This window comes from Talpa occidentalis, unplaced genomic scaffold (assembly GCF_014898055.3).
Source record: "Talpa occidentalis isolate TD23 unplaced genomic scaffold, MPIMG_talOcc4v2.1 talOcc4.5, whole genome shotgun sequence".
NCBI lineage: Eukaryota > Metazoa > Chordata > Mammalia > Eulipotyphla > Talpidae > Talpa > Talpa occidentalis.
Window position 1 is genome coordinate 82,171,388 of NW_023604861.1, and position 25,210 is coordinate 82,196,597.

General features: G+C 42.3%; 2 protein-coding genes and 1 non-coding gene across 8 annotated transcripts in view; 1 reads left to right on the forward strand and 2 right to left on the reverse strand.

The window, feature by feature from the left end:
- The window catches only part of TIA1 (TIA1 cytotoxic granule associated RNA binding protein), a 38,772-nt gene extending 30,736 nt beyond the window's left edge, over nucleotides 1–8,036 (reverse strand). For 4 of the 6 annotated variants that reach the window (XM_037527562.2, XM_037527561.2, XM_037527560.2 and 1 more), the window contains exon 1: nucleotides 7,738–8,023. In XM_037527562.2, the coding sequence (XP_037383459.1) occupies nucleotides 7,738–7,763 (26 nt within the window). In that variant the 5' untranslated portion in view covers nucleotides 7,764–8,023. Of the gene's footprint in view, nucleotides 1–7,737 lie in introns of all 6 variants that reach the window. The other 2 variants (XM_037527568.2, XM_054701697.1) reach the window with 2 other exon arrangements.
- Nucleotides 8,037–8,308: 272 nt separating this feature from the next.
- On the reverse strand, nucleotides 8,309–8,379 carry TRNAG-CCC (transfer RNA glycine (anticodon CCC)). The gene has a single exon. It is a non-coding gene; the product is annotated as a tRNA-Gly (tRNA).
- Nucleotides 8,380–14,735: 6,356 nt separating this feature from the next.
- PCYOX1 (prenylcysteine oxidase 1) lies at nucleotides 14,736–25,210 on the forward strand. Its single transcript, XM_037527569.1, has 6 exons — nucleotides 14,736–14,889; nucleotides 15,987–16,193; nucleotides 17,201–17,375; nucleotides 23,284–23,495; nucleotides 23,826–23,978; nucleotides 24,414–25,210. The coding sequence occupies exons 1-6, from the start codon at nucleotides 14,778–14,780 to the stop codon at nucleotides 25,070–25,072; spliced, it is 1,518 nt and encodes a 505-aa protein (XP_037383466.1). The 5' UTR covers nucleotides 14,736–14,777; the 3' UTR covers nucleotides 25,073–25,210.

Consider the following 25,210-nt stretch of genomic DNA (forward strand, 5'->3'; position numbering starts at 1 on the left):
AAAGAGCAACTAACTTTAAAGGTCAGGTAGAAAAATGATATTCAAAAAAGCAACATCATCATCTATCTGATAGCAATTTTGCCAGTACCAGAGGTTATTACTGCACCAAGTCCTTACCTTAACAATCCGTAATTAAAAGGAATCAATTAACCATTTATCTTGCCTTTTTCAGAACAAACTCCAGTACAATATAATCTAATAGTTCTATTTGATGAGGGAAAAAGCTCTCTTTACAGAAAAATGCTAGTCAATGGATGCAGAGAGACAGTATTAAATTCATGTGTTAGACATGTTGAAATAATTGATTCAGGCAAGAATTACTAATGGATAAAAAATTATCAGATGAAAGCATGGTATGAAAACATTTGTAGGGTGCCAGTTATCACAAAATTACTTACCTGCGAAGGGAAAACTCTTAAAGCTTTAAAGTGAGAGTGCTGTGTGTTTTACCACTTTTGACCAAGTTATAAACTTTAACTCATTTTTTAGATGGACAATGAACCATCATGTGTATGATACGAATTATACAGTATCACTTATGAAATATTCAAATCAAAAAGGTCTAACTTGAATCTAGTGAAGGTTAAGTTTAACCAAAGTTGATAGGATATTGGACATACCAGATGTGGGATAATGTATAAGATTTGTTTGATCTCTTAAAAAAATTTGTCCTAAAAAGAAAATCAAAAAAGAGAAGACTGTTCTTTATTAAATGAGATGTAAAAGACATGCTAAATACATTGACTAGTCCTTGACTGAATTGGGAAGGTGTGAGATGAAGTAGTTTTTTCATGTAGAACTCATTAGTGATGATGGAATGAGGAAATCATTATTCAAACACTACAGAAATAATTGCTAATGACAAGATACACCCATGGCTATCTTTTGTGGTTGGTAAAATCCTTAGCTTCAAAGTATCTACTATAGCCTCAAAGTATCTCCTCTAAAAAATATTTAGGGGCCTCCCCGGTGGCACAGTGGTTGAGCACTGGGCTGCAAACTGCCCACAGCCTCTGCAGAGCTAGCTCGATCCCTGGCCGCAGGTGAGGGTCCCACATGGCGCGCAGAACTCTCCTGTCTTGTCCGCTGCTCCCCTCAGCAGTGTACTTCATCAGTCTGCTTGTTCTGGCTCTGGTGAATTCTCTCACCCTCCCGAGCTTCTGACTGTACCCAGTGCTTATATAAATAAATAAATCTTTTAAAAAAAAATTTATTGGTTTTTTTTTTGTTGTTGTTTTTTAAAGATTTATCTATCTATGCATACAAGAGGTGGGGTACGGTCAGAGGTGTGGGGGGTGAGAGGATTTACCAGAGACAGAGTGGGGAACAGAACAGGCAGATTGGGGCCTCCCCGGTGGCGCAGAGGTTGAGCGCTGGGTTGCAAAGCTGCCCGCCGCCTCTGCAGTGCCGGTTCGATCCCTGGCTGCTCCCCGGCCCCGGAGGAGGGTCCCACATGGCGTGCAGACCTCTCCTGCCACCAGCTGCTCCCCTCAGCAGTGTACACTCCCCTCAGCAGTGTACTTTGGTCCTTCTGCCTGCTCTGCTCTGGTGAATTCTCTCACCCTGCCGTGCTTCTGACTGTACCCAGTGCTTGTATGTATCAATCAATCAATCAATCAATCAATCTTAAAAAAAAAAAAAAGAACAGGCATATTGACTGAAATGCACTGCTGGGGGGAGGAGTGGGCGAGTCAGGGGAGGTCTGCTGCGCCATGTGTGTTGCTCCCTGGGTGGCTGGGAATAGAACTTGTGGTACAGTGGCTGCGGATTGCTTCATAGGTTGCATCTTAACACTTGCACCACCAGGGAGGCCCCTATTTATTGGCTTTAACTAATGAATTGGTTGTTATAAGTAGAACTTAATTTCCTTCTCCTTGAGTGTGGGCTAATCTTAGTGACTCAACTCTAATAGTGTGTGCTGAGAAAAAAGCAGGCCCTCTTCAAAAGTGCCATGGTCATGAAAGATATCTCATGTCAAAGAAGTGATCTGATGACTAAATGTAATGTGGTTTATTGGTTAGGCTCCTGGAACAGAAAAAGTGCATCAGTGCCAAATGGGGAAATTGCAATGACACTTAAAGTTAATAGATAGTATTGTAGTTAATAAATAGTATCAATGTTAATTTCTTAGTTTTGTTAACTATACAGTAGTTATATAAAAAGTAAAATAAAGGAAAAGTTGGGTGAAGGTTATGCAGTAACACTCTGTATGTACTATCTTTACAACTCTTCTATGTCTCCTCACCTGACTCCAGTGCCTGCAAGTTATTCTCAGGATTGCCCATGCCTATATGAAATAACAATGTTTTATTCTTTTGAAAATTGAGTTCTAAAATCTACTTTGTTAAAACTAAATAATATGGTGACAAGCAGAAAGTATTTTAGAGAACCTAAATGCTATCATTTAATTTTTGCAAAACTTAGATCTTTACGATAGGACTTTGTTTGAATATATGTAATTTTTTTTTAAAAAAAGCTGCTTTTAAAAGTACCAGGGTCTGTATGGCCTTTAAATCTGTTCACTTATTATGGTCTATTATGTACTGTAAACCCCAGAAGCTTGCTTTCAGGTGACTTACATAGAGCTGTACAGAGAAAATCTCTTCAAAGGAAGTTATACAAATAACCTACTTTTGAACTATTAAGTAGTTTACAAAGAACTACAAGTAACATTTATATAACATTTTCATATCAAAGAAATCAAATCCTAGCCCAAATAAAAATAACCAATATGGGATTAAGCCAGTTAGTCTTTTGCTTTTTACTAGTAAATTAATCACTGAGTCCAAATCTTTAAATTTAATGTTATCACTTTACAAGTCTATTTGAGACAGAAAGCCCAAACTTGAAATTTGCAGACTCTTTTTATACACAAGATACTTCAAAAACAAACAAGTTTCTTAGGTTGCAGAATGCTCTGTACTTTACATGTACTGTTTCTAAATACAAAGGGATTTCCTATTAGTAGTATAAGTTGTATGTGTAATTTTTTTTTTTTTTTGCTGCCAAATATCTTCCAATTTTTTAGAGAAATCTTCATCCTATGGCAGAGTCTAATTTCTCTACAGAAGCTAAACAGGTTAGATTATTTTTCCCTCCAAAGATCCATTTTTATTCATTTATGTATATAAGAACTAGGATACAGGTCAGAGGTACGGGGGGAGGCAGGAGGAGAGGATTCACCGGAGACAGAGTGGGGAGCAAAACAGGCAGATCTACTGAAATACACTGCTGAGGGGAGCAGTGGGCAAGACAAGAGGTCTGTTTCACTCTGTGGGTTGGCTCCTTGGCTGGGGATCGAACTCATGCTGTAGTGGCTGGAGGTGGCTTGACAATGCTGAGACTTAACACCCTGCGCCACCAGGGAGGCCCTTAGAGATTATTTTATAATATCTCTTTCACCTGATTTAGGTCAATTAGATACCAGTCATGAAAACGGAAGGCAAAGCTAGGGCTTAAAGGAGCAGAGATTCAGAGGATCCATTTTGATGGCAAATAGCAGTGGAGTCCCATGTAGCATCCTGGTTCTCAAAGGATGTGGTATCATCCTTTCTGGGATTGTCGATGGCTTGATTAGGACTATGGGCCTGACAAATTATCTCTCCTGAATGTCTTCTAAGGCAGGTGTCATAAACAAACTTCCACAAATTCTAGGAATGTCTAACATTTTTTTTTAAAGATTTATTTATTTATGCATACAAGAACTGGGGTGCAGCCCAGTGGTGTGGGGGTAAGAGGATTCACCAGAGAAAGAGTGGGGAACCAAACAGGCAGATCCACTGAAATACACTGCTCAGAGGAGCAGAAGGTGAGATAGGAGAGTTCTGCTGTGCCATGGGGGTCAGCTCCCTGGCCAGGAATCGTACTAGTGCTGCAGTGGCTGCTGATAGCTTCATAGTGCTGAGCTTAACTCCTTGCACCCTCAGGGAGGCCCTGTCTAACATTTTTAATAAATCCTTTGTATACTGACTCTTTTTTTGTTGTTTGCATTTCAGAAAATTCTGATTAATAAAGTGGTATGGTAGCAGTTACAAACCACAGTTCCCTGTCATGTCTACTGAACAACTAAACAAAAAGGTAATTTTTTTATATTTATATAATTTTTATTTTTGGAACTATTTTATCAATACTTTGGGGAGAATAACGTTAAAATACCCCTTTTTCAGTTGTTCCATAACTTCTTGTTCACGGTATGGTTTAGCGTATCCTATGTTGGGCCTCTGTGGCGACACAAGGAATTAAGATGCAACCTATGAAGCCCTCTGCAACCTCTGCAGCTCGAGTTCAATCCCCGGCTGACCAGGGAGCAAGCCACATGGCGCAGCAGACCTCTTCTGACTTACCTGTACTTCGGTCAATCTGCCTGTTCTGGTCCCCACTCTGACTCTGGTGAATCCTCTCACTCTCCATACCTCTGGCCTGTATCCCAGTTCTTGTATACATAAATAAATCTTAAAAAAAAAAAAAAATAGAGTATCCTATGTTGATACTTAAATTGTATTGCAGTTATATAAGAGATGTCCTTGTTTTTAGGAAACATATTGTAAAGCAGTTAGGCCTGCAGTACTGTCTTCTCAAGTGGTTCAGCAAAAAAAGAATTTACATAAATAAGACAAATTTGGCTATTAGATACTGATAAATCCACATGAAAGGTACTTTTTAGTGTTCTATTTTTGTTACTTCTCTGTACCTTTTTAATATTTCAAAACAAAAAGCTATCTGAGACGATTCAATGGAAAAAGTCACTAGTGCTGCTAGTGAAAACCTGACAGTTCTGCCAAGGACAGAATTTCATATCAATTTAATAGATATTTTGGAAGCTAATAACAAAGTTCACATACTTATAAATTTGGAGTCTAGAGCATTTAAGATGTTCATTTTTATTAGCACAACTCTAAAAAATTGAACCTACAAAAATAAAATAAGAAAGCAGAGTGCTCTACTGGGTTTGTTTTGGCCTACAATCATTGCATTAAAATGCAGAATTTGATCTGAGGCCTCTGAAAATTAGTATGAATAGGCTTTCTAATAGTAAATTCCTTAAGTGCAGAGATTTTTACTTTTATCCATACTACAAACCTAAAACATCAGAAGTTGCGATTAATATGTTTGTTACAGAGGTAACTATATTCTCTCAGAATTACTTTGACTATTTGCAATTTGTTAGGAAATGGTCCCATTTTGCCTAAGTTACTATAGAGGGAAAGGTCTGCTGGAATAGTAAGTGTATATACACCGTAAACCTATCATAACCTATTATTTAACAACAGTCTAATCCTACAAAAGATAGTCTTTTGCATGGCAAGGGAAGCCCTCTTATTTAATTAGGTAGCACCTCCTACGCTTGAAGATTATAGACTATATACATAAAACAATTTGAACAAACATAACTAATACTGAGCCCATAAACATTCTATGCTCTCCAAATCTGTTTTAATTACACTTTGCAACAAACTACCATTTTAGATGACTGATACTACACATTGGTAAATAAACCTACTTAGTGTTAATTTCATTCTTACACCCCACATCCAATCCATTGGTAATTAGTCTATGGCAAATGCAGGCATTTCCTCTCAGTCACTTAGGTACTCAGGTGATCCTGAGGTTTTTGCCTTCAAATATTTGTATTTTGCCTTCAAGAAAGTAAGTAAAATCTTGATTCACTGCTTGGAAGTGTAGCAGTTTTAAAACAAATTTATCGCACCTTTGCCATGCACCAGACTCTGTGTAAGACCACTTCAAAAGCCCTGACTTTGAGAGTCATTACAACAAACAATTTACATTAAAGGTAAAAACATTGTTGGAAAAACTCAGGGATTTCCACCTAATATTTTATCAATATTTGTCTGATTGGAAGAATGGGAGTTTTGGTTGAGAGAAAGAAGAGAGGTGATGCTAGAAAATGTTAGTGCATGGACAACTTTGGGGGAAAAGATTCTTGGATGGGGTGTTCCGGTGAGTGATACAAGATAGAGTATGAGCCATAAACTGAGGACCAGAATTCACAAAAAGATGTATCATCCAGGGTGAGTTTAATTTTGTTTTTTCCTCAGCTGCAAAATGAATCAATTTACCTCAAAGTTCTAGCAAGAATTTTAAACAAACATTCAGTATCTGTTGACTCGAATTTCCTCCACTACTTTTCCAGCAGTGATTGGTGCCCTGTTCTCAACCTAGTACTATTTAACTACCTGCTCTGGGGGAAAGTTGAAGTTATCTTCGTTACCTAATATTCCCAAATCAACGTACTTTTAAAATGGTTAAATAACTTGGTATTTCCAGCAGTTTCAGAAATTAAAGATTTCAAAATAATACAAGACTCTTAAGCATTAAGACATTATCAAAGACAAGCAGTGCTCAATCCACTATACTGCTGGCTATCATACTTCTAGTAAAAAGGCAAGGGGAAAAAAGGGTTTTCATAAACTGAGACTAATAGGTTTTTAGGGAGTATTTATCTACAGATAGAACCTTGCAAAAACAAAGATCAGACACTGATTGCTGCATCCTATTAAACAGATACTTAAGGTAACTAACAGGTTATCAGATAAACTAGCAAAGTTTACTAATTAAGGTATTAAGATAACAAGTATGAACTACATTTCTCAGATAGATTGCAAAACGGAAACCTTTGGGATGAAAAAAATTGATTACACTGTACTTCATAGCTAGCTAGTATTTAGGGAACTGCAAAAAGAAAGCTAAACTTGTATTCTTAACGTGGACTTCACAAACTGCCAGTAGCCCAAGTATAAAAACAAAAAGCTATGTCAACTCATCCGCTTTTTCTTTTCAAGGAAGGCAACAAAGGCAGGCTCGCCTCGATCTACAACACTTTGAAAAACAAAGGAGAATGTTGGGGGCGGGGGGGGGGAAATCCACACAAGGAAAATATCCTAAGCTGAGATAATATAACGATAACCTTAAAAATTCTCAGAGGTGACTTAAGGTATTTATCAACTGTTGCTTCGTAAAAACTGCCCGCGCATTCAGCAACATGTCAATCACAATAGTAGCAAGCGAAGATAAAAAATGTATCCACTCCACTTCTCCTCAGTCGATATATACCTCCGAGTGAGAGTTCCATCTTTTAAAAAGTAGTTTCAAAATCCTTAGGGTGTCCAGTTTTAGGCTTTTTGGTCGGGAGAGGGGTGCTACAGAGAAGTAAAGTTAAAGAAAGGCTAAAGAAAAATATTTGGCTTTCTTCCAGTTGGCAACAGCGGGAGTAAAGTTTACCTCACTGCAAAGGAGTACAAACAGCATCGAGAGCAAAATTCCTATCAAACAGAAGAAAATGAAAGGACGAATTTCAGGAGAAAAAGCAAAGTAAAATTAAAGGGTGACGGCCGTAAAGATCAAAAAGAGGTTAATCAACAAGGAGGGGGCGGGGAATAAAGGAAAGCATGGGACAAAAAGGTTCGCCGAGTTCTACAAAGGTTTGAATGAAAAAGTCTTTTCTCCAGGCCGAAGATCACAGAGGGCCCGAGACGAGGCCAAAGGCCACGCAGTGGTGCAGTTCAGAGGGGATTCATTTTAGAAGGTTGAGCCCCCTCTCCCTCCACCTCGTCGTCTCACAGCCCAGTTTTCGTCCCTAAGCATCCAGCGTGTACTACGGACAGGAACCACGGTATTTCGGCGTCCACGGAGAACAATGGGCTGGGGAGCGGCGCAGGGCCAAGGCCTCCCTCCGGCACGACCACCTTCCCGCCCCCCTCATCGTTGCCCCAGACTCACAGAGTCTTGGGCATCTCGTCCTCCATGGCTGCTGCTGTCGCGGCGGGGCCTCCGGGTCCAGCTCCCTACCCTTTACTACCTCCCAAATCGTGTGAGCCGCTATGGCTGCGGAATAGCGGGGCTTGTCGGCTGACCAGGGGGTTACTCCGCCTTCTTCTTCGGCAGCAATTACACTAAACCGTCCGACCCAACACGAACAATGAAGCCCCAATACAAGATGGCGGCGAGCCGGGAGTGTAGGAGCAGCCAGCTAAGTGACCCAGACCGCGCAGGCGCAGAATAATCTAGCACTTTCAACCTCCCGGCCGCCTGGCTACACCTCAATCCATAGGTTCACTTGTTGCGCAGCCGCTCTGCCACCCTACGGTAGGGCTCTTCGCACTGCGCAAGCGCAATGGTTAACTCTTGCAGGACTCGCATAAACTTTTTTGCCTTCCTGCTCCAGGTTCGAATATTTCAACAGTGAATTATAATGAAGAATGCATCGGCATGGAAATGAAAAATTGTAAGTATTTTCAGAGGAAGAAAAGTTAGTTAACGATTCTAGTTATGTTAGGCGAAATAAAAGCACTGCGCCGCCCGGGAATCGAACCCGGGTCGCAAGAATGGGAATCTTGCATGATACCACTACACCAGCGGCGCTGTTGGTAAAGAGGTGCACCAGAATCTCCTAGGACGAAAAGCCAGCAACCATTCATTTCCGTAGAAGATGATTTGTATATTTATTAAAAATAAAGTTCATTCACGATTTATAATGTTTTTCATTGATATAAGAAATGCTTTATCTTCCCTCATTACGATACAATTGATTAGACATTCTTTTTCTGTACAGGAAAATGAAGTTAATACATTTTTACTCAAAAAAGGAGGAATCTTATTAAGACTTTGTCTTGGTGGTGTTAACCAAAATTTTGAGAGTCAGGAAAATATTTCCAGATTTTTGCGAATTTTTATTCACATTTGCATTGCTTTGGTATATCCGGTGTACGTGGGAAAGTATTTAAGAAATATTTTATGCAAATCGATCATAAGTATAAGAAAACCCAGTGAGTCACAAGATAGATACATTTCAGTTCTCTTCAAGGGGCAGAGAAATTGGAGCTCTGAAGTGTGGTTCAGTGTCCTGATTATGCAGTTTTATGAAATATTCTTTTTAGGCATAGGAGAATGTACATGTCCTCTTTGAGGTAATTCCTTTAGCCTAGGATACATTTTGGATCTCTATTTTTGGAATTGTCGTTAGAATCTGTGGCACTTTCTTTGGATTGTATTCAAAGATATCAATAGGATATTTTTAGGATAATTAAACCAACTTTTAATAGTGGATAGTACTTTTTAAAATCCTTTTAAGCTATAATGCACATGTCACATAATTCACCCTTTTAAAGTTCAGTGGTTTTTAGTATTTTCACAGACATGTGTCGCCTTCACTATAATCAATTTCAGAACGTTTTCATCACTCCTAAAAAGAAATTCTTATCAATTAGCAGTCATTCTGATTTCCCATTCCGCCCTAGTCCACTAATCATCTCTTTGCCATTATAGGTTTGCCTATTCTAGACATTTCATATAAATGGAATCATATGTGTCTCCTTTAACATTATGCTTTTATGGTTCAATAATCTTGATGTATCACTACTTCATCTTTTTATTTATTTATTTTTGCCAAGTAAAGTTCCATTATATGGCTATAGCTCAAGTATTTTTTTAAACTCTAAAAACTTTTTTTTTTATAATAAATTTTATTTTTATATTCCCCATACAATTGCAACCCCCCCATTCTGATCCCAATCCCTCCCCTCCCGCCCCCCACCCCCCCAAAAGTGTCTCTGTTTCATATTTTTTTGTTGATTCTGATTTTCACTTTCTTATAGTTATTCATTTTCCTGGTCCCTTATTAAAGTTTTCTAGATTCCTGCTATGAGTGAGACCATCCGGTATTTTTCTTTTTCTTTTTGGCTTATTTCGCTGAGCATGATCCCTTCCAGCGCCATCCATGTTGCTGCAAATTGCATGTGTTTATCTTTCTTGAATGCTGAGTAATATTCCATGGTGTATATGTACCACATCTTCTTGATCCAGTCATCTATTTTTGGGCATTTGGGTTGTTTCCAAAGCTTAGCTATTGTAAACAGTGCTGCTATAAACATAGGGGTGCAGGTGTTCTTTGGAATGGATGTTTCTGTGTCCTTTGGGTAAATACCTAGGAGTGGAATTGCTGGATCATATGGAAGCTCTATGTTTAGTAAGTCCAGAAATCTCCACACAGCTCTCCATAGTGGTTGGACCAGTTTGCACTCCCACCAACAGTGCAGAAGAGTTCCTTTTTCTCCACACCCTCGCCAACATTTGTTGTTGCTAGTTTTTTTAATATGTGCCATTCTCACTGGTGTAAGATGGTATCTCATGGTAGTTTTGATTTGCATTTCCCTGATTACAAGTGATGTTGAACATTTTTTCATATGCCTGTTGGTCATTTGCATTTCCTCTTCAGAGAACTTTTAAAAATCTTTACTAATTTGAGCCTCCCTGGTGGCTCAGAGGTTAAAGTCTCAGTACTATCAAGCTATCATCCGCCTCTACAACATCAGTTAGATTCCCTGTCAGGGAGATAACCCACATGACACAGCAGATCTCTCCTGTCTTGCCCACTGCTCCCCTCAGCAGTGTGTTTCTGTAGATTTGCCTGTTCTGCTCCCTACTGTATCTCTGGTGAACCCTCTCACACACACACACCCCTGACCCCCAACCCTCCCAACCCCTCCCCCTCCCCGCACCTCTGACCTACATCCCAGCTCTTGCATGCATAAATAAATAAAATACATCTTTTTTTTAAAAAAAAGTGTGCCTAGGGCCTCCCCTGGTGGCGCAGGCGGTTGAGCTCTGCTCTGTGAAGCTGTCCCCAGCCTCTGCAGCACCAGTTTGATCCTGGCTGGCCTGGGAGGTCCCACATGGTGCCACCTGGTGCGGCAGACCTCCCCTGTCTTGCCTGCTTCTCCCCTCAGCAGTGTATTTCGTCAGTCTGCCTGTTCTGTTCCCGGCTCTGTCTCTGGTGAATCCTCTCAGCCTCCCACGCATCTGGCCTGTACCCTGGTTCTTGTATAAATAAATAAATAAATCTTTAAAAAAAAACAAAAAGTGTGCCTATAGTCACCTCTCCCTACCTTAGTGGACATGGGTTCAGAGGGCAGTAAGGGGAGCCAGAGCCTCCTCACAGAGCCCTCACTGTTGGGGTATAAGAGCAGGGGAAAGGAAGGGAGCGGTCTAGTCTGCCTTGGGGACTGATTCCACCTCTGTGTAACCGTCACTACTGTGGCGCTCTTTGCCTGCCCCTTTGCTGTCCTCTCTTTCCTGCCATAAAACCTAAAGGTGGACAGCACACTCAGGGATGTTCTGAACAAATCTGGACAAAATACAAGAAGTGGGGTGTAGGCCAGAGGTGTGTGTGGGGGGGAGGTGAGAGGATTCACCAGAGACAGAGTGGGGAACAGAACAGGTGGACTGACTGAATACACTGCTAAGGGGAGCATTGGGTGAGACAGGAGAGGTCTGCTGGGCCATGTGGGTCACCTCCCTGGCCAGGGATGGAACTTATGCAGTAGTAGCTGCGGATAGCTTCATAGTGCTGATGCTTAACCCCTTGCACCAGGAGGGAGGCCCCAGGAGATAGGTTTTTTGACCAACACTCCTTTGAATTAATGCTTGATTTAGTATCTTATTATTACATTTCATATATATGATAATGTTTCCCCCTTGATTTCTTTTTGTTTTTAAAGATTTATTTTTATTTATTTATGCATACAAGAATGGGGGTATAAGCTAGAGGTGCAGGGGGTGAGAGGCTTCACTAGACACAGTGTGGGGAGCAGAAGAGGTGGATTGACTGATGTACACTGCTGAGAGTAGTAGACAGGAGAGGTCTGCTGTGCCATGTGGGTTGGCTGGGCATGGAACTCATGCTGCAGTGGCTGCTGATTGCTTGATAGTGCTGAGACTTAGCCCCTTGTGCCACCAGGGAGGCCTTCCCCCATGATTTCTTTAGACATTGTTTGGGTTTCAGTGGCAGTATTATTACCCAAGTGAGCCCTCATAATGAAAAAACCTTAGGGCCTCCTCTGATGGCTCAGGCGGTTGAGCACAGCACTGTGAAACTGTCCGCAGGCTCTGCAGTGAAGGTTCGATCCTGGCTGGTCACGGAGATCCCCACATGGCGTGGCAGACCTCTCTTGTCTTGCCTGCTGCTCCTCTCAGCAGTGTATCTCAGTCAGTCTGCCTGTTCTGTTTCCTGCTTTGTCTCTGGTGAATCCTCTCACCCATCAGTGCATCTGGCCTGTACCAAGGTTCTTGTATGCATGAATTAAATAAATCTTAAAAAAAAAAAAAAAAAAAAGAGGGCCTGCCTGGTGGTGCAAGGGGATGAGCACTGCATTATGAAGCAATTTGCAGCCTCTGCAGCAGGAGTTAAGTCCCAGTCCAGGGAAAAACCCACATGGCGAGGCAGACCTCTCCTGTCTCTCCCGCTGCTCCCCTCAGTTGTGTATTTCAGTCAATCTGCCTGTTCTGCTCCCAACTCTGTCTGTGGTGGATCCTCTCACTGCGTGCCCCCCCCCTCCGCCCCCATCTCTGGCCTGTGCCTCAGCTCTTGCGTGCATAAATAAATAAATCTTAAAAAAAAAAAAACAACAACAAAAACCTTTGCTTTCTCCTGCTGTGCAGGCCTTTTGTACTCTTTGCACCGGGTATTCTCTTTTCTAGGTTTCAGTATTAGAAATGAAAGTTTCCAAATATGATACTTGTGTCAAGCTCACTAACATGGTCAATTCTAATCAACAAATATTTGAGGCTCTATTAAGCTTAATACACTCAGGTGTGGTAGTCACAAATCAGTTTGTAAAAAGAGAAGTAGTTTAGGTCTTTCTTTGTGAATTTCTAAATGTAGTGAAAAAGGGTACTTAATCTTCATATTTTTGTGTAGAAGTGTTTATTTCTTATACTCCTTTTTCATTAACACTTTCATTCTCCCTTTCTCACTCTGCTCCATAGGCCTTCTTGCTGTTTCTCGAACACATGAGGCATTCTCTTTGCCTATAAAACTCTTTCCCCAGATATTTGCATGGCCTACTCCTTCAATTCCTGCAAGCTTTTGCTCAATGAGATCTACTTTTTACTATCCTATTTAAAATTTCAATCCATTCCCCATTCCTTTTACTCAAGTTGCTATAGGATATTATTTACTTACTCTAATTATATCTCTTTCCACTAGAATGCCAACATCTTTAGAATGAATATACAAAAAAATCTATTTTGTCCAGTGATTCTTCTCATGAACATTGCCCTTCACTTAAAAAGAACTCAAAAACTATTTGTCCAAAGAACGAATGCTTTTTGCAGTGAATTTTCAGTTCCTTTCTCTGAGTTCGACTTTTCTTTTTTCTTTGTCTTTTTTAATTTTGAAATTCTTTTTTTTAAGATTTTTTTTTTATATTCCCCATACAATTGCACCCACCTTATTTTGACCCCAATCCCTCCTCTTCATTCCCCTCCCCCCATAGTATGTCTCTGGTTTATAGTTGCTTGTTGATTATGATTTTTTCTTTATTATAGTTATTCTTTCTCCTGGTCCCTTATTTAGGTTCTCTAGATTCCTGCTATGAGTGAGACCATCCGGTATTTTTCTTTTTCTTTCTGGCTTATTTCGCTGAGCATGATTCCTTCCAGCTCCATCCATGTTGCTGCAAATTGCATGAGTTTATCTTTTTTGATTGCTGAATAATATTCCATTGTGTATATGTACCACATCTTCTTGATCCAGTCATCTATTTTTGGGCATTTGGGTTGTTTCCAAAGCTTAGCTATTGTAAATAGTGCTGCTATAAACATAGGGGTGCAGGTGCCCTTTTGAATTAATGTTTCTGTGTCCTTTGGGTAAATACCTAGGAGTGGAATTGCTGGATCATATGGGAGCTCTATCTTTAGTAGGTTGAGGAATCTCCACACAGCTTTCCATAGTGGTTGGACTAGTTTGCACTCCCACCAGCAGTGCAGGAGAGTTCCTTTTTCTCCACAACATTTGTTGTTGCTAGTTTTTTTAATATTAATATGTGCCATTCTCACTGGTGTAAGATGTTATCTCATGGTAGTTTTGATTTGCATTTCCCCGATTGCAAGTGACATTGAACATTTTTTCATATGCCTGTTGGCCATTTGCATTTCCTCTTTGGAGAAGTTTCTTTTTAGCTCTTCTGCCCATTTTTTGACTGGATTATTTTCTTTGTTTTTGTTTCAACTTTTCTTTCTATCCAACTTACTTTCCTTCTTCCATACATTCTTCAAGTTCACATACTAGTTTTTCTTTTCTTTTGGTTTATGATGTTTTAATTACAGAAATGGAATCATATAATACCTATTACTCAGCAACCTGTTTTTCTCACTTAACAATACTAGACGGGAGTTAGAGAGTTTAAGTTCTTTTTAATACCTGCGCGATGTCCCATCGTATGACATAGATACATAGCTTTTCTTCATGTTTGTCACAACTTTTCTACTTCATTCACCATGAACCACTCCATTCCCTGTCTCCCTCATTTTTCTTGCACGTAGCACCACTGACCCTTTCATCTGGTGCCTAACCCAACGTTGTCACTCAGTAAGTGTTACTCCACAGGTCTCTTTCTGACAACTAGCTACGTGCATTCTTTGAGAGGGCACTAGTAAATAAAGTGCTTCATCAGAATAGATGAGAAGGAAGGAGAGTTGGGGTGAGCCTCCTCCGCTACCTTTGGTGTCTTCCTGAAGCAGGGTGGGCTGTGGAGGGCCGTGGCGTGGCGGATGTGGGGGACCGAGTGCCCCTGGGCTGCGAGCTCGAGGACGGTCCAGAGGACCGGGGGTGCTAGGGCCCAGCGCGGCGGGTCGGACCTGGGCGGGGCCGGGAGAGCCAGGTCGGCCGGGGGCGGGGCGGGGCGGGGTGGGCGGAGCGCGCAGATGCGCAGCGGCTGGCCGGCACTGGGGCGCTCCTGGCCGTCTGCTGAGCTGGGGGAGCCATGGGGCGCACCGCCGGGGAGATGGTGTCGTCGCTTCTGGGGCTGTGGCTGCTGCTTTGCTGCTGGGGGTGCCTCGGGAGCGCCGAGCGGCGGGCCCCGCCAGATAAGATCGGTAGGCGAGAAGGGGGCGGCGCGGGAGGGGGTGCGGTAGCGCGCCCCGAGCCGGGCGGCTGCGGGGTTGGGCACCAGGCCCCGCAGCCGCGACGCCCGCCAGGCCGCGCGGGACCGGCCCTCGTGTAGGTCGCGCTGTTCCCGGTTCGCCCCGCGGGTTTCGCTGCCGAGGGCTGGCGGTGGAGATGCGTTCACTTGAGGAATAGGCAGTGGAGGGGAGACCCGGGTGGGTAGGGGGCTGGCGTTAAACGTCCCTGTAAGCCTGGATCTCGCAGGCCTATGGTTTCAGGGAGGCCGAGGTCCCTTCGCCGCCTTCCCTTGCTGCCCTTTTGGAAGGCCAGGGCTCTGGTCGCCGTGGAGGGGGCCGGGCTGCCTCTGCTCTGCAGATGACAGGCGCACACGAGCCCAGTACGCGGCAGTGCAAACAAGCTGAACCGTTCTGCTTCCCTGGAAAGGCTGGAACCCCCAACCCCCGCTCTGGTTTTCTCAGGTCGGCCTGCTTTCTGAGGCTTGCACAATTGTGGCTTGCACAATTGCTCTGTTTAGGACGACTGCATAGCCAAAAGAATCTACTTTCCTTGCAGTTGCAGTCTTCTTGGCTTTTTTTTGCTGCCTCTTTTGTTTTGCTTTGTTTTTTATTTCCCTTAAAGCTGTGCTCTCCAGGACCAGTAACTTAGCTACATTAATGAGACAGAACAAATCCAGACAAAAATGGCGGCCACTTTATTTAAATGCGTGCTGGAAAGGCCCACCTCCTCTGTTTCCATGCTTTAGGCACAAAGAAGGATGCGTAGGCCCAGTGGTGCTTTGGCAAAGAACAGAGAATTTTTGGGCATGTGGCAAAAAAAAAAAAAAAGAAAAAGAAAAAAGTAATTGATGTCAATTTGTAATGTAATTTAATACCACTTTTGTCTGGAGGCAATGTCTGTCCAGAGAGAGTTGTGTCTTAGCAGCAACTGTCACTTGCCTCTTCCTCCTCGGGCTTGGTTAAGTTGTTGACAGTAACCTTAAGTAACATCTATTATTGGTAAGTGACCTTTGGAAACAAAGCAGAACTCACAGGGCTTGGTAAGAGAGATCTTTTTATTTCTTCCACAGCCATTATTGGAGCTGGAATTGGTGGCACCTCAGCAGCCTATTATCTGCGGCAGAAATTTGGGAAAGATGTGACAATTCACCTGTTTGAACGAGGAGAGGTGGGGGGCCGTCTAGCCACCTTGTCTGTGCTGGGGGAAGAATATGAAGCAGGAGGTTCTGTCATCCATCCTTTAAATCTGCACATGAAGCGTTTTGTCAAAGATCTGGGTATGTTGTTTGTCCTTAGAGCTAAGCAGATTTGTGTGTAACCATCCATGGATATTTTTATTAGATAGGGAAGTGAAACTTTCTGCCTTGTTAATTGTCTTTTACAGAGAGCTTTTCCTCACTTTCCTCTAGCGATTGGTACTGCCTTAGGAGCCACTCTCCTGTAATGGGACACTAGTTATCTGTATCTTCAGTTATCTGGAATTACAACCATGGGAGGGCTTGGGGTAGGGTTGGTTACAATTGTTAGTTCTTAAATCTCTGGGTTCCTGGTGAAGGGTAGTTTACGTTAGCAGAAACCTAGTGTGCTCATTTTATAGTTGGGGAAAGGAGGCCGAGAAACCTGAATTGTCTGGCTTAGTCATACAACTATAGGCACAGACATGTGCCTACGACCTGGGATAACTGACTGCTTCTCTCCCAGCAGAGCTGGACAGGTTATGGGGGTTGTCTGGCAGGCCTCTGCAGGTCCTTTCCTTGGGGAAGATGGTGTCATTTTGTCCACTTTCCAGTTATCTGAAATACCAGTTCTGCAAAACAGGATCTGTATAGAAATGGGGAGGCCTCCTTTTTCTTGCGCTGTCTTCTTCATCCCCTGTGGATGCTTCCTGGATTTTCCTTTCCTCCTTGAGGACATTCGTTTGCCAGGGACAATTTGTGCAGCAAAGAGTGATGTCTGACACTTCTGTTTTTAAGTTCTGTTCAGTTGGTACTCTAGTTTTTCCTTTGACTTTTTGTTTTAAAAATAGCCAGTCCAATTTTGATATATCTGCATGATCACGTGACCCATCTTTTAGATACTCTGCTTTTGGACAATGTGGAGAGTGTATAGTGTAATTATATCACACACTGTTCTAAAGATAGAGCTCATTTAATATGTCTCCTGAGAACTAGGGGAAGCCCAGAACTCACTCACTTCTGAATGTCTGGGATAGCTTCAGAGACCTTCTTTCATTTGATCAGCACAGAAACCACTGACTTAGCTACTTTTTCTCTGTTTTTTGCAGGTCTTTCAACTCTTCAGAGCTCTGGTGGCCTAATGGGAGTGTATAATGGAGAGACTTTGGTGTTTCAGGAGAGCTCCTGGTTTATAATTAACATTATTAAACTTATTTGGCAATATGGATTTCAACCCCTCCGTATGCACATGTGGGTAGAGGATGTGTTAGACAAATTTATGAGGTAATTTTTTTTTCCTTTTCATTTAACCTAAGATCTTTTAGTTAGATGATCTTTAGGAATTAATGTTTCTTGGAAACATTTCTCTAGGTAACTGCAAGACCTGTTTAAAGATGCTAGGCAAGATGTTTTGCATAAAATAGACATAACACTTAGCCACTTGGAAATTAAAAGAGTAGTTTATTTTTGCTTCTGAACATGTCATTTGCAAATGCTTATTTAGTTTTGCCAGCCACTCTTTTAAATGTGCTACAAATATTAACTCCTGGAATTGTTATGACAACACTCTCTGGTAGGTACTGTTATTAACTTCTGTGTACAGATATGGGAGGCAGAGGCAGAGAGGTTTCAAGTGTGCAAGAACTGGGTACAGTTGGAGTTCCTGCCCAGGCAGTCTGCCTCCAGAGCCCTCACTCTTAATCTCAGTACTGTGCTGGTATTGTGTAGATGAATGAGGTAATGTCTAAAAGCTTGAGAAAGGATTAAAAAACTGGGCCTCCCCGGTGGCGCAGCCGTTGAGCGCTGGGTTGCGAACCTGCCCGAGGCCTCCGCGGCGCTGGTTCGATCCCCGGCTGCTCCCCAGCCACCGGAGGAGGGTCCCACATGGCGCGCAGACCTCTCCTGCCGCCCGCTGCTCCCCTCAGCAGTGTACTTCGGTCCTTCTGCCTGCTCTGCTCCCCGCTCTGGCTCTGGTGAATTCTCTCACCCTCCCGCGCTTCTGACTCTACCCAGTGCTTGTATAAACAAAAAACAAACAAACAAATAAATAAATAAACATGCCTCTATAAAATTAAAAAAAAAAAAAAAGGATTAAAAAACTTAAACGAACTTTGATTGTGACATGATGTTTCTGGGAGCCAGCAGGCTGAAGTAGAGCTTCGGTTCTGTACCCCACCAATTGGAATAGAGATAAATTCCAGTACTGTCTTGGGTAGTGAGTATACAGGTGCCTCTTTTTCTTCTTCTTCTTTCTTTCCTTTTTTTTTTTTTAAGATTTGTTTATTTATGCATACAAGAACTGGGGTACTAGGCCAGAGGTGTGGGAGGTGAGAGGATTCACCAGAGACAGAGCGGGGAGCAGAACAGGCAGATTGACTGAAATACACTGCTGAGAGGAGCAGTGGGTGAGACAGGAGAGGTCTGCTGTGCCATGTGTGTTGCTCCCTGGCCAGCCAGGGATCAAACTTGTGCTGCAGAGGCTGCGGATAGCTTCATAGTGCAGTGCTTAACCCCTTGCGCCACTAGGGAGGCTCTGGTTTACAATTTTAGATGCTGGAGAAATTCAGCTCGTAAATGCTAGTGGTATTTTATCACTATGACAGTGTCAAACATAATAAAATAAAGTAATTGATAAATGGGTAAACTTCCATGTCGTTTGACCTAGCACCGAACAAGGCCAATATGAGTTGCTCAGGATAATATACTGTAGTTTCTGTAACTAAAGGGCGCCTCTTCCCTTGCACTCCTCAGTTCCTCAGTTCCTAGAACTCCGTCCCCTGTGAGGCTGCACCAGGCAGTCTTTGTATTAGCTTCTGTCAGCACTGCCTTATGCAGCTATTCTTGGTCATACAGCCAACCCTCCCTTCATCCACAATAAAAAATGGGAGACATAGACCGTGACCCCCCCCCCAATTCAGGCAGTCTCTGTGTTCTGTAAGTTCTGATAGTTAGGGATTTCTTTCTTTTCAAACATCATTCTGGGGTGATGTTTGCCTTTCCTTCTGGGTACATTAAGTCAAGCTACAGTGCATATTGTTTTTAAGTAGTCATTCATTCATTTGTTCATTCATTCATTGATTCATTCACCAAATATTGAATGCCTATTCTGTGAGAGGCACTAGTCTAGGTCTTGAGACCATATAACCTGCTCTCAAACAATATACCTTCTAGGAGGGAGGCAAGCAATAAACCAATAACTAAGAAAATATATAGAATTTGTATAGAGTCAGCTAGTCACTTTTGAGAGAAGGTGGGTGGCATGTGGCTCAATGCTCAGCAGGAAAATCAAGTTCAGATGAAATCAGATGCAGCCCTGTCTGTATCAATTTTCTTATCAGGAAATTGTGACTTGAGCAATTAAGAAATAACTTTTGACATGAATTCAAGGTATTATAGAACTGTGACAGGGCCCAGTGAGGGGAACCATAAATTATGCAATTTTTAATTTTAGAAGAAAATTCCCAAACTTCATAGGATAACTGCCCCACCTCTGGTCTAACTTTTTTTTTTTTTTTAAAGATTTATTTATTTATGCATACGCTGGGGCACAGGCCAGAAGTGTGGGGGGTGAGAGGATTCACCAGAGACAGAGTGGGGGAGCAGAGCAGGCAGATTGACTGAAGTACTCTGCTGAGGGGAGCAGTGGGTGAGTTAGGGTAGCTGCACCATGTGGGTAGCTCCCAGGCCAGGGATTGAACTTATGCCGCAGAGGCTGCGGACAGCTTCATAGGTTGCGTCTTAACTGGTTGCGCCACCAGGGAGGCCCTGGTCTAACTTTGATAGTTGACTGTATGGTACTGACCGTGATGTTTAAAGGGCATGTGCTTGGGGCCTCCCAGGTGGCGCAGCGGTTGAGCGCTGGGTTGTGAAGCTGCCCGCAGCCTCTGCAGTGCCGGTTCGATCCCCGGCTGCTCCCCGGCCACCGGAGGAGGGTCCCACATGGCGCGCAGACCTCTCCTGCTGCCCGCTGCTCCCCTCAGCAGTGTACTTCGGTCCTTCTGCCTGTTCTGTTCCCCGCTCTGGCTCTGGTGAATTCTCTCACCCTCCCGCGCTTCTGACTCTACCCAGTGCTTGTATAAATAAATAAAAATAAATCTTTTAAAATAAAGGGCATGTGCTGTACATTTTCTGTTTCTTTCAATAAATCAGGAACCTACAAATCTTATTTTGAGATAAGAGATCTCATGATCTGCCCCATGAGACAAGAGAGGAAGCTGGTGTTCAGCCAGCATGTGCTAGTTATAGTGGTGAAACACTGCTGAACTGGGGCGATAGCTGTATCTGTGTGTCCACTCAAGGCATTTGCCTCCGTTAGACAGTTTTTGCAGGTATATTTATTTTATTTTTTAAAAGATTTGTTTATTTACGTATACAAGAACTGGCGGACAGGCCAGAGATGTGGGGGGTGAGAGAAGTCACCAGAGACAGAGTGACGACAGAACAGGCAGACTGACTGAAATGCATTGCTGAGGGGAGCAGCGGGCAAGACAGGAGAGGTGTGCTGTGCCATGGGGGTAGCTCCCTGGCCTGCAGGGAGGTACTGTTAGGTACTGTTTTAACTTCTATTTACAGATATGGGAGGCAGAGGCTGTGGTTAGCTTCGTAGTGCTGTGCTCAACCCCTTACCCCACCAGGGAGGGCACTACAGGTATATTTATTGCTTTTGTGTAGAAGCAGATTTTCTGACATCCTTACCTCACCATTCTGAAAGTGCTTCATAGACCCTCCCCACCTTACTTTTTCTGTAGTGCTTCCTGTTCTACTGGATCTCTCTCTTTTTTTTAAAGATTTATTTATTTATACATACAGGAGCTGGGGTGTAGGCCAGAGATGCAGGTGTGTGTGTGTATGAGAGAGAGGATTCACTAGAGACAGCGGGGAGCAGAACAGATGGATCTATTGAAATACACTGCTGAGGGGAGCAGTGGGCGAGACAGGAGAGTTCATTTGCGCCATGTGGGTTAGTTCCCTGGCTGGCCAGGGATCAAAGTCAGACTTGTGCTACAGTGGCTGGTGACAGCTTGATAGTGCTGTGTCTTTAACTCCTGCGCCACCAGGGAGGCCCATCAACTGGATCTCTTCTTCAACTGCACTGACCTCATGGATGCTTTGCACCTCAGCTGATATATTCAGGAGAGTGGGAGGGTGCCCAGTCTCCCATACTACATAGCTTGCATCTTTGTCTTCAGGTCTTTGCCCAGATGCCCCCTTCTCAGCCATGCTTTCCTAGACTACTTATTTTTTGGACCATCTTATGTAGAATTGCAACCTTGCCAACTCCAAGCTTTCCCAAACTCATTTTTGATTTATTTTTCTCCTTAATACTTATCCTCTAATCTGTTATATAAGTCACTTGCATTTATTTTTATTATCTTGTTTCCCCCAGCTAGAACATAAGTTCCGTTAGAATTGGGATTTTTTCCCCACTGTTGTGTTGACCTCTGCATCCTTAGCACCCAAAATAGTTTCCCACTGAAAGTTGATGCTCCATAAATATTTGTTGAATGGATGGATGAGTAAGTAAATGTATAAATATTAAGTACTATACAATATAATTTAAAAAGAAATTATATACTACACTATTAGAAGATAATACTAAAATGGGTGTCACGTTGTTCTTTGCTCTCTAGAAACTTAAAGTATATGTTGAGTAGAAAGTTTATATAAAAACTCTCATGGTCAGTCATAGAAATCTTTCTTTGGTGCTTGTTTCTTCTTTGTTTTATATAGTAATCTGGTCTCAATATGCAGAGCATAGAGACCGTGAATGGGTCAGGTGTGTGTGTATGTGAGGGTGTTTGAGTTTGAGGGCAGAAAATCCCATTTGTGCTTGAGCCTTCCACTTACTATTTGACTTAGAGAGTTGTTTTTACTTCTACTTTGTTTATCTGCAATTAGAGCACAGGAGATAGACTTGATGAGTTTGACTTTAAAGTCCATGATTATTTTTAATGATAGGACTTTATTTAGTAAGCAGCAGTAAAGGTTTTCTAAAATAAGTGAATGAATGACAAAAGATATTTTAGGGGGCCTCCCCTGGTTGTGCAGGCGGTTGAACACAGCGCTATGAAGCTGTCCGCAGCCTCCGCAGCGCTGGTTCGATCTGGGCGGCTGGCGAGGGTCCCACATGGCCCAGCAGACCTCTCCTTTCGCGCCCGCTGCTCCCCTCAGCAGTGTATTTCGTCAGTCTGCCTGTTCTGTTCCTCGCTCTGTCTCTGGTGAATCCTTTCACCCTCCCGTGCATCTGGCCCGTACCCCAGTTCTTGTATAAATAAATAAATCTTTTTTAAAAAAGATATTATAGGGCTTCTGAGAGATTCATAAATTTTTAAAAAATATTTATTTTTATTTATGCATACAAGAGCAGGGGTGTGGACTAGAGTTGTGGGGACTGAGGGGTGAGAGGATTTACCAGAGACAGAGTGAGGAGCAGAACAGGCAGATCTACTGAGATACACTGCTGAGGGGAGCAGCGGGCCAGACAGGAGAGGTCTGCTGCGCCATGTTGGTTAGCTTCCTGGCTGGGGATTGAACTCATGCTGCAGTGGCTGGTGATAGCTTGATAGCACTGAGACTTTAATCACCGTGCCACCAGGAAGGCCCCTTCACAAAAGTTTTAAAGAAAAAAAAAACCTAGAAGCAGGTAGCTCAATTATTCATTTGAATAGTTTGAATATAAATTTCTGACTTAAGATCAGAAACATAAGAATAGAACAAGAGAGTTGTTCGAAAGCTCGACAAAATTCTCTTGGGTAGGAGAAGCAGAAAAGAGAAGTAAAAATGTTTAAATTTTAAATGAAATGAACTGAGGATGACATGTAGGATAAGAGTAGTCAGGATGGGGTCTGGGGGGAAATAGATGGAGAGGACCACTCCTGGTGGAAAGATAAAATTTAATTTTAGACATGTCTAAGTGCTGTTGGAAGATACAAGTGAATGAAAAGACATACACATTTCTTTAAAGACACTCCCAAGAACCATGTTAATGCAGAAAACTATGTACAAAGGATAGTGAGTTTCCAGAAGAGACAGAAGGAATAGGAGTCCAAAAACTTCCGGGAGACTTAGGGAGGATGGTGACTGAAATCCGCCTAATGTGGTAGGGAGGAACTCATCAGAAGGAAATGCGAAAGTCAGTTTGCTGTTTCCCTTCTTTCTTGGTATTTAATGGCAGTTCTCTTCTTTTCAACAGGATCTACCGCTACCAATCTCATGACTATGCCTTCAGTAGTGTAGAAAAGTTACTACATTCTCTAGGAGGGGATGAATTCCTTGGAATGCTTAACCGGACACTTCTTGAAACCTTGCAGAAAGCAGGCTTCTCTGAGAAATTCCTCGATGAAATTGTTACTCCTGTCATGAGAGTTAATTATGGCCAAAGCATGAACATCAATGGCTTTGTGGGTAAGCCAAGGCTTGAAACAGTAATGGACATTTGGTTCACAGTGGGACTTGTCATTATGGTGGGTCTTGACTTTAGATATGCTTTGGAGAAGACTTCCTTTCTTTCTGAAACCTCAGAAAAGAAACACATTGTTGCCAAAATTGTGTATGTGTTGATGTGCAATTTTATGGGGAGGATGTTAATTGAATGATTCTTGGGGATGGGTGATTTGCTCACTCCTAGGGCTATTAGGCAGTGTCTGGAGACATTTGGAGCAGAACTAGCTTTATTGGGTAGAGTGCCTCTCATAGAGTTAGAATTAAAATCCATTTTTTCCCTACCACTGACAGGGGCAGTGTCAATGGCTGGTGCTGATTCTGGCCTTTGGGCAGTAGAAGGTGGCAATAAACTTGTTTGCTCAGGGCTCCTTCAGGCTTCCAAAAGCATTCTCATAACTGGCTCAGTAATGTACATAGAGGAGAAGACAAGGACCAAAAATACAGGTGAGCTTGGACTTCCATTTTATTGTTCCTAATTTTTCCTGTAGAATATAGTTGCTTGGGGGAAAAACAAAACCTCTCTTCCTGCATCTCACACAGTTCCAGTTGATGGAATTTTAAATTGTATTTGTTATGTCAAGTAGAAATATTCTCCTAAGTGCTCAAGTACAGTGGCATGACTCCTTGAATTTGGAAAATCATCTCATCCTCAAAAAAAAAAATTCTTATTTTGTACTTATTGACAAGGTTTTATTGCACTCCAAATAGGAAGTAGCCTCAATGTAATACAATACAAGGGATGATTATATTAAGGGATTCAACTTCTTGAATTTCTTAGAAGTATAGAAAACCAAGAGGGTATAGAATTATTTTTAGAAGGTATAAAATGCAGTATGGTAGAAACACTAAAGGAATATATGCTTCCTTCCTTACCTCTAGGAGATCCCACAAAGATGTATGAAGTGGTTTACCAAACTGGATCTGAGACCCGTTCAGACTTCTATGATATTGTCGTGGTGGCCACTCCATTGAATCGAAAAATGTCCAATATAACTTTTCTCAACTTTGAGCCTCCAATTGAGGAATTCCATCAATACTACCAACATATAGTGGCAACTTTCGTTAAGGGGGAGTTGAATGCATCTCTCTTTAGCTCTAGAGCCTTAGATAAGCTTGATCTCACAACAATCTTAACCACTGATAATTCAGATTTGTTCATTAATAGTATGGGAATTGCACCCTCAGTAAGAAAAAATGATAATCCTCAACCATCAACAGATGGGACCTCTGTTTGGAAGATCTTTTCCCAAGAAACTCTTACTAAGAAACAGATTTTAAAGCTCTTTTTGTCCTATGATTTTGCTGTGAAGCAGCCATGGCTTGCATATCCTCGCTATAAGCCTCCACAGAAATGCCCCTCCATCATACTCCATGATCGACTTTATTACCTTAATGGCATAGAGTGTGCAGCAAGTGCCATGGAGATGAGTGCCATTGCAGCCCACAATGCCGCTCTTCTTGCCTATCATCGCTGGAATGGGCACACAGGCATGATTGACCAAGAGGACTTATATGAGAAACTTAAAACTGAGCTGTGAAAGACCACCATCTCTTTTTTCCCCTCCTGGTTCCTGATGGAAATTCACTGGCAAAAAATACCATCTGAGCAAGAGTGATTTTGAATCAGATATTTTGCCATTATCATTGCTTAACAAAAGTAAAACCCAGTGAGTCAT

Excerpts from the sequence above, each read along its gene's own strand:
- PCYOX1 (XM_037527569.1), top strand. The coding sequence starts at position 14,778 with ATGGGGCGCACCGCCGGGGAGATGGTGTCGTCGCTTCTGGGGCTGTGG. Across the intron at positions 16,194-17,200 it reads GCGTTTTGTCAAAGATCTGG|GTCTTTCAACTCTTCAGAGC; the intron begins GTATGTTGTTTG and ends TGTTTTTTGCAG. Across the intron at positions 17,376-23,283 it reads GTGTTAGACAAATTTATGAG|GATCTACCGCTACCAATCTC; the intron begins GTAATTTTTTTT and ends TCTTTTCAACAG.